This window comes from Penicillium canariense, assembly GCF_028826845.1.
Source record: "Penicillium canariense strain IBT 26290 chromosome Unknown utg000004l_segment0_segment0, whole genome shotgun sequence".
Classification (NCBI taxonomy): domain Eukaryota; kingdom Fungi; phylum Ascomycota; class Eurotiomycetes; order Eurotiales; family Aspergillaceae; genus Penicillium; species Penicillium canariense.
Window position 1 is genome coordinate 2,682,553 of NW_026622731.1, and position 17,194 is coordinate 2,699,746.

General features: G+C 52.8%; 5 protein-coding genes across 5 annotated transcripts; 2 read left to right on the forward strand and 3 right to left on the reverse strand.

Annotated features, from left to right (window-relative positions):
* Window positions 1–450: 450 nt before the first annotated feature.
* On the reverse strand, window positions 451–1,536 carry N7482_007292 (sugar phosphate isomerase/epimerase family protein; the record flags this gene model as incomplete). The annotated part of the gene is made up of 1 exon (XM_056689417.1): window positions 451–1,536. One exon carries the CDS (start codon window positions 1,534–1,536, stop codon window positions 451–453), a length of 1,086 nt encoding a protein of 361 aa, XP_056541846.1.
* A 737-nt stretch (window positions 1,537–2,273) lies between these two features.
* On the forward strand, window positions 2,274–3,368 carry N7482_007293 (Gfo/Idh/MocA family protein; the record flags this gene model as incomplete). The annotated part of the gene is made up of 1 exon (XM_056689418.1): window positions 2,274–3,368. The coding sequence occupies one exon, from the start codon at window positions 2,274–2,276 to the stop codon at window positions 3,366–3,368; it is 1,095 nt and encodes a 364-aa protein (XP_056541847.1).
* A 412-nt stretch (window positions 3,369–3,780) lies between these two features.
* On the reverse strand, window positions 3,781–5,652 carry N7482_007294 (sugar porter family MFS transporter; the record flags this gene model as incomplete). Its single annotated transcript, XM_056689419.1, has 4 exons — window positions 3,781–4,173; window positions 4,258–4,569; window positions 4,643–5,044; window positions 5,116–5,652. 4 exons carry the CDS (start codon window positions 5,650–5,652, stop codon window positions 3,781–3,783), a joined length of 1,644 nt encoding a protein of 547 aa, XP_056541848.1.
* Window positions 5,653–7,070: 1,418 nt separating this feature from the next.
* Window positions 7,071–8,150, forward strand: N7482_007295 (shikimate dehydrogenase family protein; the record flags this gene model as incomplete). Its single annotated transcript, XM_056689420.1, has 1 exon — window positions 7,071–8,150. The coding sequence occupies one exon, from the start codon at window positions 7,071–7,073 to the stop codon at window positions 8,148–8,150; it is 1,080 nt and encodes a 359-aa protein (XP_056541849.1).
* A 281-nt stretch (window positions 8,151–8,431) lies between these two features.
* N7482_007296 (inositol monophosphatase family protein) lies at window positions 8,432–9,747 on the reverse strand (the record flags this gene model as incomplete). The annotated part of the gene is made up of 5 exons (XM_056689421.1): window positions 8,432–8,540; window positions 8,600–8,731; window positions 8,798–9,233; window positions 9,293–9,381; window positions 9,443–9,747. The coding sequence occupies 5 exons, from the start codon at window positions 9,745–9,747 to the stop codon at window positions 8,432–8,434; spliced, it is 1,071 nt and encodes a 356-aa protein (XP_056541850.1).
* Window positions 9,748–17,194: the final 7,447 nt, after the last annotated feature.

The window sequence follows — 17,194 nt, forward strand, 5'->3', positions numbered from 1 at the left end:
GGTAGGTAGGTTTCTGGGACCAGAAACCAATCGTAAGGGTCAAATTGGGGGCTCAATTATTGCCATGACCAGCTCTAAGTTAGGGCCATCCCTTGAAGGAGTATCCTTGAAGGCATGAACGACTCGTTTTGGCAAAATTAACATTCGGGTCCAGTTCACGCCTTCTCGACTGATTGCCATTGAAGCCAGCCGAGATCCAAACCCCGAGGACCATCCTGGTGAGCCCGCCTTTTGAGAATATTGGACGAAGGGTTTGAATTGAACTGATGCATGTCATTGTTCATGCGGACACAAGCTTCTTGAATAAACAACATCGCCATGAGCCTAAATTGTACTAAATGCTCCACCTCGTGGTAGTCATCATCAACGGCAATCGTTAAACATAAAAATATATACAGAATTCCCATATCGACATGAGAAAGCAAAGTCAACATCAACCGGACCCACTGTTTACAGCCGGTGCTGCACAGGTTCAGGAGTGGGCTCTGGGATAGAGACCATGTTCTTCTCGACCTGGCCATCCCATCGCAAGGCGCGACCCATCTTGTAATAAGACTCGATAGCACGGCGGGCATGCTCAGCCGGGGTGAAGGGATCAGGGTCAGCTAGGGTGCGGCTAAAGAGCTCAAGAGACACCCAGCCGCGGAAGCCAAGGTCATCGAAAAATACACGCGCGACGTCCAGGATGGGCAGATAACCGCCACGGTTCTCCTCGAAGGGGAAAAGGCGAGCGTTGCGGGACCAGTTCATGCGGACAGGCTGGCCGGCGACGTGGAAGGGGTGGTCCTCATTCAGAGGGGCAGTGAGGCGCTCGCCATCGACGAGCTGGACGTAGAAGATCTTGGCAGGGTCGATGTTGGCTGTACGCAGGCGCTGGAGGGAAGCAGCCAGGTCTGCGGCGGCATTCGGCGTCTTGCCATCAGGTGAGGTAGGGTCGGCATATACACGGCCGGCGATGTTAAAGGAGTCCAGGCACAGGCCGAAATTAGGGCGGTCGACATCGCGGACAACCTCCCACGAAGCCTCCCAGGTGTTGACGTGATCGCCCCAGCAGAGGGCCTCGTAGACGAAACGGAAACCAGCCCCGGCACCCAAATCAGCCAGGCGCTGCAGGTCACGCACGATCACAGCGTGGTCGCCCGTTGTCCGCGCGGCGCCGGTCGTGGGATCGGGGCCCAGGAAGTTGGAAGGCACTTGGATCATGTCGGTTCCCAGCGCCCGCGCCAGAGTGAACCACTTCGGCAGCTTCTCATTCACAAGACGGTCAGATTCTGCCCGATCGATCAGGCCCTCGTACATGGAAAAGGGCTGCAGGCAGATGATGGTCATCCCGAGCCGCTCACACAGGCGCCGCGTTTGGCGGGCCGCCTCCATGTGGTCGCCATTAAACGTGCGCTGCGCATAGCAAGCCAGATCGTCAAAGAAAAGCTCGATACCCTCGAAGCCGTGTGCAGCAGCCTGCATCAACTTGCCAGGCAGGTCGTGGATCCATGGCCTGCCCAGGGACATGGAGGCAATTCCGGGGCGGTTGAACATCCTGACGATAGGATATGATATTAACCGTTGATGTGAAGCTGAATACGAACCGCAGGCAACAGACACCTTTATAATGATAGAAGGATCAAGCAATGAAACGGTTTAATTTGCCCCAGGATTTCTCGAAGTGGAAAGTGTCAAATGCGGCGCAGGCAAATGCAAACAATGTTAAGACAGCTGGGAGACGAGCAGGCGAGAGTCAACCGGGTCTACCTTTTTCTCGCGACAAGTAGAAGTGAACCGACTCGACAAAAATATTATCCCTCTTAATATTCTTCATAACGAGGGGTCATTTTACGTGCTGCATCGCCCTGACGCAAACTGATAACGGGAGGTCTGCTGACCGGGTAAACAATTACTCTCATTACGTTTACCCGACCCTCTTCCACTTCTCCGCTCCACCACCCGCTCCTTTCGCCTTGACTGCAGTCTGCGGGAAGTTCTCATTAGAGCTGCCCGGCTCGCTCAATATAATGGCCGTCGGTACCCGCTTATATCCTGTCCTTTTGGACCCCTGAGCGGCAAGACTTTTTCCTGAAAGCTGGGCGTGCCAAGGCTGTTAACCCCGAGGTGCCCGAAGATGGCTGCCAATTCAGGGCCTACGGAGTTGAACTATCCGAACATGGCATTCATGCCACCCTGAAATTCCACCGTCGCAGCTGTTGTGAATCCTCCATCAATTCAGACAGAACAAAGCTATCTACCTTGGTCTTTTCTCCCCCTTCCCCCCGGTGGCTATGTCTCTTAAAGTTGCTATTGTCGGCGCTGGGCTCATCGGCCCCCGCCATGCGCACTCGGTCATCTCCAACTCGGCCACCGAGTTGGTTGCTCTCGTCGACCCAGCTCCCACCGGCGAAGCCACAGCCGCCATGTTAAATACAAACTTCTATCCTTCCGTGGCTGCACTCCTGAGCTCATCGCACCGACCAGATGCCGCAATCGTGTGCACCCCAAACCACACGCATGTCCCACTTGCAAAGGAGCTGCTAGCCGGCGGTATCCACGTCCTCCTGGAGAAGCCTGTAAGCGACAGCCTAGAAAGCGGCCGCTCCCTCCTCGAGTTCGCGCGAGCCCCAGAACACGCCCACCTCAAGCTCCTAGTCGGTCACCACCGCCGCTTTAACCCTTATGTGCGAGCCACGAAGGCCGTGCTGGAGGCAGGCTCGCTGGGCCAGCTGATCGCCGTGAACGGGCTCTGGACCCTGTATAAGCCAGATTCATACTTCGCCGCGCCGACGGACTGGCGCGCGTCCGGGGCCCGCGGCGGCGGCGTCATCCCTATCAACCTCGTGCACGACATCGACCTGATGCACCACCTCTTCGGCCCGATCGTCCGCGTGCAGGCTGAAAAGACCCTGCCGCAACGGCTCAGCCCGCCCCACGACGCAGATGAGGGTGTCGCGTTGACCATGCGCTTTGCATCTGGCGTCGTGGGCACCTTCCTGGTCTGCGATGCGACACCTTCCGCGCACAATTTCGAGTCCGGCACGGGCGAAAACCCCATGATTCCACGTGCGCAGGAGGCATATGACTTCTACCGTATCTTTGGGTCTGATGCGTCCTTGAGCGTGCCGGATTTGACCCGCTGGAGTTACGGACAGGCCGAGAAGAGCTGGTCGAATCCGCTGGTTGCAGAGAAAATCCCTCTGCCAGATGAGTCGGTGCCTTTCGATCTGCAGCTGGCGCACTTTGTGGACGTTATCCGCGGCGATGCAAAGCCCAGTTGCTCCGGTGATGAAGGGCTGCGGGCGTTGATTGTGTGCAAGGCGGTTCAGACGGCCATGCACACTGGCCAGCCGGTGGACATTCCTGTTGATCCGCTGGCGCAATGAAAGTACTCCAAGCCGAGAAATCTGGAAACTGGTCATGATGGCTACTTCGGAATGTGTGAATTATTTCATGGCGATTTCTAGCTAGGGCACCTGGCAGGGTTACAAATTTAGCCTTTTTCGTGTTTAATTGGGTTCTCCCGATGTACAGAATGGGGCCTGCGATGTTCCCTCTCTCCGGCAACGGTCATTCTGGGGGGGAATCAAGCCTTCTACTTTGCTGTTTACTCTAAAGGGTACAACATTGCACATTTGGTGAATCATCAAATTATATTCATTCAAGGACTATCGTATACGGCGGGGACTCGCCCTGTCAGGCCGACAAAGCGGGTCAAAGCCCACGCGTGACTCTTACAATTGCGTGATGAACGCAATGAAGTTCGGAACAAAAAAGGATTATACACCTGCGCCCTCATCATGCATACGAAGTTTTCGGCTCGCGCGCGGTAGTGTCCTCGACCTGCTCGGCGTCAAGTTTAGTCGTGGCAAAGCCGGACTCCTCGATATCGTGGCGGAACTGTGCCTCGTCCTCGCGCATCTTGGCAAGCATCTCGCCGTGCGCGCGCCAGACAGGCTTGATCTCGAACAACTGGTCCATGCTCTCGAGCGGAATACCCTTGGTCTCCGGAATGAGGAAGAAGACGAAGAAGATGGAGAGGATCATCAGCGAGGCAAAGAAGAAGTACACGCCGTAGCCCATGGTTGTGAACATCTGCGGGGTGAAGCGCGAGACGAGGAAATTCCACAGCCAGTTGGAGGCGGCGGCGCAAGCCTGGGCCAGCGAACGCATGTTCGGGTCGAACATTTCCTGGGTGATGGGTGTTAGTCTCATCTTCTTTCATTTCGCAGGAGTTGGCTTTAGCGGCCATTGTGGGGCTTTGTGTGCACTCACCGAGTTGAGAACCCAGGGGGTACCGTTCCAGGTCGGGGTATAGAAGACGGTCCAAAGGTAGAAGAAGAACATGGCCGCGATACCGCCACCGTCCATGGTGGCCTTGGGATGCTTCGCCGGCTCGGCGATTTTGATGTACGCGCCGACGATCCACAGGCAGACAGAGCCACCGGCGGCGCCGATGAGGAGCAGGTTGCGCCGACCGACATGATCAATGAGATACAGCAGCCACACGAACGTGACCACAGTCTTGACTACGCCGAAGATACCGGTGGTCAGCAGGCTGGTGTTGGTGCCAGTGACGCCAATACTCTGTGAAGGGGGTTAGCAGGGTTGCTACTTCTGCGCAAGAGGGATCCGTTGGCTGTTCATGTCCATGACTCACCTTGAATACGGTCGGGGAGTAGTAGTTGATGGCGTTGATGCCGGAGCCATTCTGCCAGAAGAACAGCATGCTGCCCAGGAACAGACGCCACATGACACGCTTGTTGGTGCCGGCGGCCTGGAATGGCTTCCAGAAGCCAATGCCAATAGTCGTGCGCTGCTCCTCCAGAGCTTGGTCGATCGCACCGATCTCCTCAATCATATAGATGTCGTCCGCGGGCAGCTGGCGCATCCAGCAGATGTTCTTGATGGCCTCCTCGCGGCGACCACGCGAGAACAACCAACGGGGCGACTCGCGGATGAAGGCACCACCCATCAACAAGAGGCCGGCAGGGATCAGCTGAACGGCGAAGGGGATCAACCACTGCTTGTGGCTTGGGGCCAGCGTCTGGTCGACACCATACTGTGGCGGATGTGTTAGCACACTGCGTGATGACGAATGACCTGTGTGCCGTGATGATGCGATGTACTTACGTTGATCCAGAAACCCACCAGACCACCAATCTGCCAGCCCAGTTCGTAGACACCGACCAGTCGACCTCGAATGGCAGGGGGTGACAGCTCGGAGATGTAGATAGGAGTAAGGTTGGAGCCGGCGCCGACGCCGAGACCGGCCAACACTCGTCCACCGTAGATCAGACCAAGACCGCGGGAGCCGTTCGCACCCAGCATGAGACCAGCACCAAGGACGAAAACCAGCGCGGAAACCATCAGACCCAGGCGGCGGCCCCAGAAGTGGCCAATAGGGTACGCGAAGAAGGCTCCGAAGAAAGCACCAGCCTGATAGCAGGACACAATGTTGGCGCTGATCAGGTTCTTGGTGGTGGTCGACATGGTGTCGAAGTGAAACTCGCTCTTGAACGAGTCCAGAGCTAGGGTCGTGCCGATGAAGGCACTGTCATAGCCGATCATGCAGGAGGTGCATGATGCGACGGCGGCCAGGAGGTAGACCCTCCAGTTGTAGACGGCCTTGGGCGTCGGCCGATCCTCGACCAACTTCAGGATAGACATAGCGAATCAAAAAACAACAAGGATTGCAATCACCAAGTCTTGCACGTAGAGCTACGGGGTGGCACTCAACCTGTCCTGCCAATGCACTGTGCAAGGAGGATTTCCGAGCAGGCGAAGGGATGGTTGGTTGCGCCGCAAAGAGGGTAGCGAGTAGAGCAGGGTGGAGGTGATGAGTGGGAAGACGCTCTGGCAGGAGGGATGGACCCGGCCTAAATACCACGCGATTCCCCAGACGGCGAGTCAAGCTTGGGGGAAGAGAAGAAGGAAAGTCCGGGGTCGATGCGCGACGGGGGGTGAAGGAAAATCGTGGAGACGCGGAGGCGGAGAAGAGTATAACTCAAAAAACCTTCCATTCGCCCTTGGGAATGGCTCACCAGGCCAAGCTCCGGCAAAACGATAAAAAAGGTGTCGAAAGCCCAGCGAACAGTGCGCAGAGATTAAAGGTAAAAGAGGCGCAAAGGCTGTTTTGGCGACGGAATAAAAGCGAGGACCAAGGCTGGGCGCGAGGCCGCGCAGGACGGGGATTGGGCCGTCCAGCTGGAAATTTCTGTGGGTCTGCTCGTTTGGCGTTGGATTGTGGGGAGCTCCAATGCTGGGGAGTGGAGCCACGGCCGGGGAGAAGTCTGGAGTCTACACGGCCGAGCATCTGTGATCTCTCCACGGGGTACCACGAGGACTCTGGGGCCGGGGGGCATAATCCTGAGCAGCTTGTGCAATGGCGAAAAAGCTGCATTCTGATTTGCATAGCCCGTTGGATCCACGCCACCGCCTCCAGGGGTGCGGCCAATGGCTGCGAGTGGCGAAGTGGGTGGCGGGGAAAAGCGATCCCCCGGCGTCTCTCCAAGAGTTTGTCAAAGCACGGTAGGTTTGCGCCCAGCTGTGGAGACTGTGAAAAGCGGGAGTCTCGAGCCTGCAATGATTTGTATCCGGTCTTGTAATGCTGAGGGCTTGCGCAAAACCGCTGAGACCTGCCAAGGGGGTTCCTCGTAGGGGAGGTGGTCTGCGGGAAAGCATTCTGCCCGCAGCCGATGTATGCTGGATGCTGGGAGGCATAGACGACGGACCACGTTAAAGGGCGCCAGATAACGTCACCATGCCTGTTGAATGCACAACAGCTTCCATGGGGATATGCTATGTATGGAACGTAGAAGATGGCCACATTCCACGGGCAATTGGCGTGGGGCGTGACGGTGCGGCGGAGAGGGGACCAAAAGTGTTTCTCCGCCCCGCGGCTCTACGCTTACGACGACAGAAACTTGCCCTGATAGCTTCAACGGGCTCCGCACCAGGTCCGGCATGTATAATATCTCCGACCCCCTCATTCTCCCCATCGCGCCCATTTCGCCCATTTCGCCCATTTCGTCCATTACCTCCCATTCTCCTCTAAACTCCCCCAATCTCACATACAGTGACACACCATGGCCGCACCTGCAGTCGAGGTTGCCGCCCCTCACGCACAGCCGGAGGAGCCTATCACCAGCCCCGCGCACCTTGACGGCGTGGCCTATCTGTACGGCCACCCGCTGCTCAACTCGCTCTCGCCGCCCCTTCACCAGACCGTCTATAATGCCTTGGGCCTGAACTGGTCGCAGATCCCGCTGTCCAGCGTGAGTGGCACATCGGCGACCTACCCGCCCCCCTTCACGCGGTCCCCTGCCATCCACACCTTCTTGGCCTCCATTAAGGCCAACCCCAAGTTCGTCGGCTCATCGGTGACGATGCCGCACAAGGTCGCCATCATGCCGCACCTGGATGACCTGACCGAGCACGCCCGGCAGGCCGGCGCCTGCAACACCATCTTCCTGCGCAAAGACCCAGCCACCGGCGCGCGCCAGTATGTCGGCACCAACACCGACTGCGACGGCATCCGTGAGGCGCTGACCCAAAACGCACCCGATGCCTCTCGCTTCCGCGGCCGGCCCGCGCTGATCATCGGCGGGGGCGGCACCGCTCGCACCGCCATCTACGTGATGCGCCGCTGGCTCGGCTCCAGCCGCATCTACATCGTCAACCGGGACGCCGCCGAGGTCGCCACCATCATGGACGAGGACCGGGCCCGCAACCCAGATCCCAATGCCCAGGCTCTGCTCCATTACATTACTGACCCCGTCGAGGCTGCCCGCCTCGAGGCCCCCGCCGCGATCGTCTCCGGCATCCCCAACTACCCGCCCAAGACCGCCGAGGAGCAGAACGCCCGCGCCGTGATCCAGTCATTCCTCGGCACCGCCGCCGATGCCCCTAAGCAGCAGGGCGTTATCCTGGAGATGTGCTACCACCCCGTCCCGTGGACGGAGATCGCCCAGCTGGCGTCCACCGCGGGCTGGAAGGTTATCCTTGGCTCGGAGGCCCTGATCTGGCAGGGTCTGGAGCAAGCGCGCCTCTGGACTGGCAAGGACGTGGTTGGCACGCCCGGAGTCGTGGATGCCGTCAAGGCCGTTGTCAATGGATCCGTTGCTGAGCGCGCAGCGGCGGCTCAGAAGGCCTCTTCCCACCTGTAGGCTGTGGATTGCTGGCCGTGTGATGCTGATGCTGATGCGGGTGCCCCCTCTTTTTCTCCCCCTTTCTCTTTGTTTCTCATGGTTCATTTAATGATTGTATAAAGCTTCAAATTCTTGCATTATAGATGGGTGGCGTCGGTTGTGGAATACATAACACATGACTTGTCTCTGAAAAGAAACCGTAATTATAGGCCTGGAGGAGGAATATGATGAGAGCGTCTGAGCTACAGCTCGTTGTCGATCATCGACGATGTAAAACTCCATGTCAACCACCTTCCCCGCTATGCGCCCGGTCGCGCGTATGACAGTTGGCGGACCCGCCGCCAGACTTCCCGGACGGTGCGCTCCTGCGACTCGCGGCCGGTTTCGGTAGTCGATGGACCAGCGGGTCTGGAACGGAGTTAGTTAAGAAAACTCGAATCTGGCATAGAGTGCATGGAAATTCGCACCTTATGGCTAGATATAGTCGGCTTCCGAGCCGGACATCTTCTATCTCTGCCGTGTCCGGGTTCTCTGGCGGGTTCGCCGTCGTAACGAGACCGCCCGCTTCAAGCAGAATAGCAATTCCAGCAGCGACATCCCTACCGGCGTGAGAGTCAATATACCACACACCTGAAAAAAAACAACAACAGATAAACAAAACATACCATTCCCAACAACCCCCCTCCCACCAGATATCAAAAGTCCCCATAGCCACATACGCCAAATCAAGCGTCGCACTCCCCAAACTCCGCATCCCATGTACCATGCCACCCTTCCCATCTCTCCCCCCGATCTCCGCCGCCATATTGACAAAGCTCTCAATCTTACGATGCATGTTACCATCTGGAATGTCGCGCCGATCCTTGCCCCACTCGCAGGAGAAAATACATTGTGACGGCGCATTGGCCGGCATGGGCGGGATCGGGTTGCGCACGAGGGGGAGGCGGCGCTTCTCATTCAGCCAGGCGCCGCGCCCGCTGCAGGCGGAGAAAAGCTGGTCTGTGAAGGGGGCGTAGATTACGCCGATGACGGGGCGGTGCGCTACGATGAAGCCGATGGAGATGCAGAACATTGGAAAGAGGTGTGTGTAGTTGACCGTTCCTGGAGCGTGTTAGTCGGAGATTATGGGTGGATTAGGTTGGATGATGGGGGCCTGGTACCATCAAGAGGGTCGATGCACCATGTCGGTTGCTCGTCGATCAGGTAGTCTCGCGACTGGCCTTTGGCATAGGTCTCTTCGCCAAGGAATCTGGAGAGGGCTGTCAGTGGCGTCGCCACCGGCTGGTTCACTTCAGTGGAACGGGACGAACTGGTGCGACGGGTATTTGCTCTGAATGGCGTTTCGAATGAATACTTCCACGTCTGGCAAGAAGTCAGTTCGCCATCTAAGATCCGATTTGGTATCATTCTTCGAGCTCGGCTGCTCACCTTCGTCCGTCTGAGTCACGATATCGACCGCATTATCCTTTTCTTCGAATTTATGCGAGTCACCCTCGCCGCCAGAAATGCGCTGCTCAACACGCTCCATGAGCAGATCACCCGCTTTGCGGCCTAGGTCCACCGCAAAGGCGTATATCTCATTGAGCTCATTTTGCGAGAGCTGTCCTACTGCCATGGTGGGAGGAGAAGGGGGGAGTGGTGATGGCGGTGAGGATGGTAAGTGGGAGCTGGTGGGATTCACGGTCGGGGAGCGCAGCTATAAGAAGTATATTTTGACAGGCTTGACGGAGAGACCAAGAAATCGGATCTTGACTCACGCCGGAAAAACGGTAGAAAGCACCGTCGCTAGCCGCCTTGGCTGATCGGTGGTTACCCCACTTGCGGTGGAGTCGAGGCGACTTCGATGATGCACGCAATGTTCTTTGCTCGGGTCATTGTAAGCCGCAATGGTTCTTCTGGGCTCATGCTGGAAGAATGATGAGTATTGAAAAATTTATGGTGTTTCTCATGTGCCTAAAAGGAAGTAGCTTACAGGGTCACTCCTCTGATGCCCGCTTATTCAAATAATCCAAGGGCTTCTATACCGAGGTCGACTAAGGAGAAGCTTTATCTTTACACTCAAGACAACTCAAGGAGAGAGTATATACAATCCATTCTATGTACACTCCACTAATTCTTTAGGTATAAATTATATCAAGATATGTAAATATTATTGACTAATTTAAAAAATTTATAGCGTTTTCAGCACGTCTTCCCACTCATCATCTTGTTTTTCTTCCTACACCACAAGTGATCTTTTGGCGATGCAATTAGTGGAAATCGTCGCGCAGGGGGCGAATTATCCACTAAGCACCGTGCTGCTATAATATATGCGCTGGAGTAGGGCGCGTTGCCTACCAAATTGCCGCAGAACTAAATGTTTCGAAATGAGGTTCTCGTCTGTATAAGGCAATTCCCACCCCGGGAAGGTGTGAGTTTGATTTGTCCATTCCCTAGCGATGCTCTGCCAACACCCGTCTCCTACTACCTAGGTACCCTTATAGGATCCCCCGCTCCGGAGGGGTAGTATATCTCGGTATATACTATATCAATCCTATAGTAATACTCTATCGATATCACTCTCGTTAAAGGTAGCCTATAAGATACCCTAGTATAAAAGTCGTATACCTCTCTGTCTCTTCCTGATCCCTTAGGAACCAGACTTGTTTCAAATTGACCATACTGGTTCCTCCTAACCTGATCGGCAGGCCTTCTACCCTGCAAGTAGATACCGTAGCAACTATCATCTTCGATAATATATCAAAGGGTGATAAACTAATCCTGTATATCTAAATCAAACTTCCATCGTAGCAGCGAAGCCGTTTTAGCAGCAGGTTACCTTAGGTAATGGTGGCTTTAGATATAGCAGAGGGTCTTCCGTTTATGCGCGTATATCTAGTGGTAACGGATACTTCATAACACAAGGCTGCTACGCGAATAGAGGGAAATTTTCCATTTTATAGGCCTGTATTGTGAGTATGATCCTGTCCTCTGTCCCCTGCGATTTCGATATGATTTAGACGCGTGTCTGTGGCATGGTGTGCAGTGGAAGATAATATATCAATATGGGAGGCGCGATTTGGTAGGGTGTTCCGCGTAGGCGAGAAGCACATTAACTAACCTAGTTAACTAGAGGTAATTTAGATAGCTTCATAATCAGACATTTATGGATCTCCGATTCGGCATCGTTGGGTATATTCGGTATTAGTGTATAAAGGAATTCTTACTTCCGACGGGTTACCTACCATGATACTTTGTGTCATGATCAAATCAGCCACAAAGTATAGTGTCGAACTGGAAAACTATCGTATAGACTAAGAATACAGCCTACTGTATACTGTAGTGCATATTTGGTCTAGCGATTATATTGCCTTAAAGGATGCGAGACATAGAAATGAGAACAGGCCGGCCAATCTATGAAGGTTCCGTCAGGTATGGCCGGACCTAACCTTGGATAGTTCGCCAAGTATATCATTTCTATCCTGGAAGCTTGCCCTGTGAGCTAAGTAGCAGACACTCTGATGGCTCATGAATCCCGGATTGTTTTGGCCTGTTGACGGGAGGGGAGCATGTACATACCGTATGTATGGCCAGACGCGTCATCAAATGTTCAACGCGTATTTGTCTTGTCAGATAATTTACGTCTGCATTCTGACGGACAGGGGATAACATATGGGCTACCTACACTGTCCCAGATAGGCTTAGCAATAGCCTTGGTGTTCGGGCTGAGAGTGTGTCTGTGTGTAAAACATAAAAGCCAATTTCGAATTTGAGTGTAGGCAAAGCGATCGAGAATGTGGTGGTAGCGCCGGTCAATGCGCGAGCCATCCCGCGTGCAGGGACAGATAGTCCGGTCAGATGAGACGTGGCGACGCTAAGGTATTTAGCGCTATGGTAGCGCATTTATATTCAGCCCTGGCTGGGCCACTTTTCGGCTGCTTTCTAGCTTTGCTGGGTATAGTGCGCCGTGGGGGCCAATACATTCCCCGTCCCGACTTTTTACACGTCCATCATTGGCTGCATCGTCGCTGGAGAAACTCGCTAATCGTCTGGTTTTTTTTGTTTCCGATGTAGCGTCCTGCGTGTTTTTCCTGCAGTTCAGGGTGACCCCACGGCAGTAGATTTCGCGGCATCAGATATTCGAACTCTATTCGCATCTCCGTCCGGCGCGACTGGACGCCGCGAGCCACGCTTTAACATCTCAGCCGCAGGACGCCGCATACACCCTTTCTTTATAACGAAGATGGCCCCTCGTTTCTTAAGTTGCTAATTTATCTTTTTATTTCTATTCAGTTTTCTGTTCATTCAAGGACCGCCGTGGAGGCAGCCATGGAAGGCAATCTGTCCTCGCTATGCCGGGAGCCCAGTTTCGTCTTTGAACAATTTGATAATTTTGCGGCTTGCTTCAATAGCCTACCAACCAACCAATCCTCTAAACCCTTGTCCAAACTTGTGTCAGTGATTACTGTGAGAATCCGGGCGCCAGTATTGGAGGGTGCCAGGATCTCGCTGCATACCAGTATCCATACGAATTCTCGATTCAAAATGATAACGATTCATATACCTTCTATTCTAGTCCTGCTTGTGCTGGAATTAATGCGCAAGTCAATGCCGATATTGGGGGGCCTGGGGTAAATCAAATATTTCGCTATATACGTGCCTTCTTCGGAGAATAACTCGGTTCCTCTAGGCTGTTATCTCGTACTTGTTTCAGCTGGTTATTGTCCTCTACATTTGGTTCCTTCTACGTACATTCAGACTCACTCCTCGAATGTTCCAATTTGCCAGCATTATTGCGACTCGATTAAGACGAGACCAAGCTAGAAAGAAAGCTGAGGCGCTAGAACCCAGATCCAGAGAGTTTCTAGCTACACACGGATATGTCCTGAAATCCATTCTGGTCGAGTATCAAGAGGCCCAATGTTGGTTTATGATCGCATGCCAGGCTGCTATTTTTTTCGCCATGAGGTACAAACAAGTCTTCGATGCCTCGACCCTAATGGCCTTGTTAGCGAACAATACAGTGGCGAATATGGTCGCTGCTGCTGGTATCCTTCCCATTGTCTTTGGCCAGTGGAGTTTAATGAGGATGCACATGTGTTCTACCTGGATCTTCTTCCTTTCTACCATTACCCTCATAATGGCGGAAGCCGCATTTATAAATAATGCCACTAAATGGCCAAATATCAACCGTCTGGCGGCTCTTGACGGGAGTTGGCCAAGCAGCTGTGGAGGCCAACCCTCTCCTCTCAGTTGGTGTGCAAACCAGCATTTTATGCATCTCCTAACAATCCCGCAGAAAATGTTTGGCTATGGTCTTGATCCGATCTGTTTCGTGATATATGTTCTTTGTCTGATTGAATGGCTGTTCCCACGCCTGTGCAAATGGCGTCGATTTGAATTAATTGTCGAGAAAACCCCTGCGCTTACTCGACTTTCTTGTGCCTGCCAGCGATTCCGGTCCTCAAAATCGTGGTGGTTCATATAAGGCTACAGATGTTTGGTCACTGTCGTCGAAGTGCTTCTGCTCGCGGCCTCCATTGCATATGTTGTGTTGTTTGTCCTGATTGTTCGGGCTGGAACAGTTGACCTAAGTGGCTGGTCCTTTGGGCAAATTCTCGCTATCGCGATCTGGGCCCCTGTTATCGGCAAGTACCTGTACTGGACCATATGTGAGTTCACCAACAGCTTTTTTCCCCTTTGGATTAAATATTGATTTTTACCAGTTGGTACCGAGTCCTACTCAGAAGTCCGTGTTGCCGCCCCGTATAGAATCGTCAAAGTCGGAGAGGACGAAGATGACGATAAATGTGAGCAAGAGCATGATCATGATCGTATGCCTGTTTCCATGACTTGAGAAATACTGGTTGCAGAGCGGGGGCCCACTGGCTTATTACCAATACACGTATTCTAAGAGCATGGAGCCGGAATGTGATGCTGCCAAACCAATCGATCCCAGTACTCCGCTCCAAACCCACAAGCCATGAGGCAGTAGTTAAACAGAAGATTCGCCGTCTGTTCTTGTCCCCACTGTTTTCCTGCACTCTGGTTTACCCTCTATTTAGCCCATGCGGCCGAAAATCGTGGTCATTGGGATACGAATTAATAGTCTGACGGATCCAACGTCAGCATGAGTCCGACCAGTCAGTTTAGCAGATGCTAGTCCCTAAGAAGGCCAAGCCTATCACAAAAAGCAAAAAAAATATATTGCCCACTAGTACTGTCTCTATACCACTCGCTCGTCTACGTACAGTGCTCACTGTAGACGGTGAGCAGTTGACAGAACTGGGATTCAAACTCCAGCCATGTCGCCAGACAAGCAAAGCAGACACCCATCTGTTCGGCCTGTTTGCAGGATTAATGTCCTATAGAGAAGTCAAAATAGAATTTCGAAATTTCTGAAATTTGGCCTCCCGAAATGAAATTCCAAATGGGCCCTGAAAGCTTGAAAACGAGTTCATCCCATAATAGTAATGATCATTTTATTTTACCGCCAATCAGAACCCTCAAACATGGAGGGCGTGCCATCGATCAGCTGCTATCTACACCCTTCCGCCGCCTCCGTTTGGCCTGCTTGTCGTGATCTGTAACTCCTTAAGGGAGTTCAGATATATGCTTCGATGTTGTATATATTGGATAAGCTGATCTGGGTTTAACAGGGAGTTTATCGGAAGACTAGAAGGAGGCTCTGAAGGTGAATTTAATAGTATTATGTCTTTACCTAACTAGGCAGGGGCTAGACAACTGGTGCTGGGGGCATAAGGTGAGACCTCCAGACGCAATGATGGTTGCTCCTAGGGGCCATCGACACGGCTCCCAGGACACGCGTAGCCTAGCCCCTGGAAACGGACAGTTGTGATCCTAGAGACGGGAGTGCGGATCCTGGGGCCATTGAAATGTGGCTAGGCGTAGTTTCCAGGTTTCTGCGATCTTGCGGCTCTCAGGAACATTGAGCCGCGATTAACTGGGGTCAACAAGGCTGGGCTGACTGAGCAGGGATGACGCTATCTCTGATTGGTGAAGCAGTACGCGCCGACCATGACTAACTAAGAAGCGATAGGCGGCGTGGTGGTGATGAGTGGCCTGGCCATGACCAGATGCATCAGGGACCTCTTCACGGCCCTACTCTACAGTGAGACTCCGGTTACAAGGTCCGTGCATTCCTTAAGACCCCCCAACCCCCACGTTCTACTCTTTAGTCACAAAAATTTTCAGCCTAACGTAATTCCCGGTTGATCTGGCCACCCGGTTGAGCTGGCCACCCTACCCCATTAGGAAATTTTGAATCTTAATATCTTAACCAAAACACATCAATTAGGCTATATCTAGCGGTTTTTACAATGATTATATCTGTGCCCAATCTGAAAATACCCACTACACCTCGGTGGAGCCCTGGTTGCTGGCTGAGGCTCTTGGATAGCCTCATTCGCTTGCTTATGCGGTACGACCCGGTCGGCTTCAATTGGCTGATTTAGCTGCCTAACTAGCTGTAGGCCTTCTTCAATTGTAAGGCCTCCTTCGTGAGCTATCTGTCGATTTGATCGTATGCGTTTTTGGCGTATTTTCTGATTCGCTGCGTGTAGAACGCTGTTTTCCTGCGCTAATAGCGCGGCCCCGTGAAGCGATATGCAAGCGCCTTTGATAATCTGATCTAGTACGGTTTTTGATGGGCTCGGAGGGCTATTTGACCGATATCTTAATAGATCCTTTAATATCGAAGCTGATTTTTGTAGTTATACGACGGTTCTAGGTGTTTTTGGTAAGAAATAGCTTAATCGACTATATAGCCTAGTATTCGGAGGTAAGGGCGTTCTGAGCGAGATATTAAGCTTTAAAAGCACTCGATCTGCGTCGATTGGAATAAGACTAGTAGTAGCGAAGCTATTTTGAATAATATAAGGTTGAAAGGCCTCCGTGTGCGCCCGGGCGTATTCTGCGAGGAAATCGAATTTGTCGATGTGGTTATATAATATACGAGCTAGATCGCTTACGTAGCGACCGTATGTGCGTTTTAATATAGCAAAATACCTAACATCAAGCGGTTGTAAAAGATGCGAAGAGTACGGAGGTATATAAAGTGGTATAATATGATTTTCTGTGTAGATCTGGTCGAATTGAGGCGTAAGATAGCTACCGTGGCCGTTAAGAATTAAGAGTCGATATTTCCTTTTCGTACGTATCGTTGTCGCTGGAATAAATAGCTTCTGTAGCTACCGAAGGCTAATTTTATCGGTAGTCTAGCTATTTGGCGAGACCTCGATACGCTAATCTTTTAGAAGATGAAGCTTTTCGTCGAACCACGACGCTATAAAGTTTTTGCCTTTGAATATTACGTATAGCGGTAGCGAGTAGCTATCAGCGCTGACTGCTTCGACCGCTGTGACCTATTCCCGATTCCTTGGTTATAAAATCGATCGCCGACCGTAATATTCCGCCCTTATAACGACCTTCTGTGTAGCTATAATCCCTATAGCGAAGCCGGTCTCGTTAAAGTTATAGATATCCCCCGGTTGGATACCGTGCGCGTCGACGATATCTTGTACGGTCGTAAACTAGGCTCGTAGTAAGGTAGGGTCTTCGTTTTGGGCTCTTTAGTAATCGTAGCGTCTTGAGAACGCTGAACGAAGCTTAGGGCGTCTTTAGACGAAGGTTGATGACCAGTTCTTGCCTACTGTAGGCGGAGGGTCTTTACTACGCGTAGCTAATAGAATATTAGCCATTTCTCGCACCGTAGAGGGCCTAGACGCTGCACTACGCGTATCTATAGAGATAATCCACTCAGTAAGCGAATCCTCTTCGGTTTGTGTTAATTTATGGCGATTTGGGCGCTTCTCGACGCGTGAGGTCTGGCCGTGAGCGCGCGTCTGTAGTGTTGAACGTGGTATTGCGTATAGCTTTGCTGCTGCGCGGAAAGAGGTGATGCGGCCATTTTTAATATCATCAAGGGCTAATAAGATCTTGCCCTCTTGATTGGCTGATTTCTGCGCGGATTCAGAGCGAATTGGTGGCATGGTAGGTGGTTGAATTGGGTGGGTGGTTTAGAAGACGCGTTTTTTGAAGGGGTGGCCAGCTCAACCGGGTGG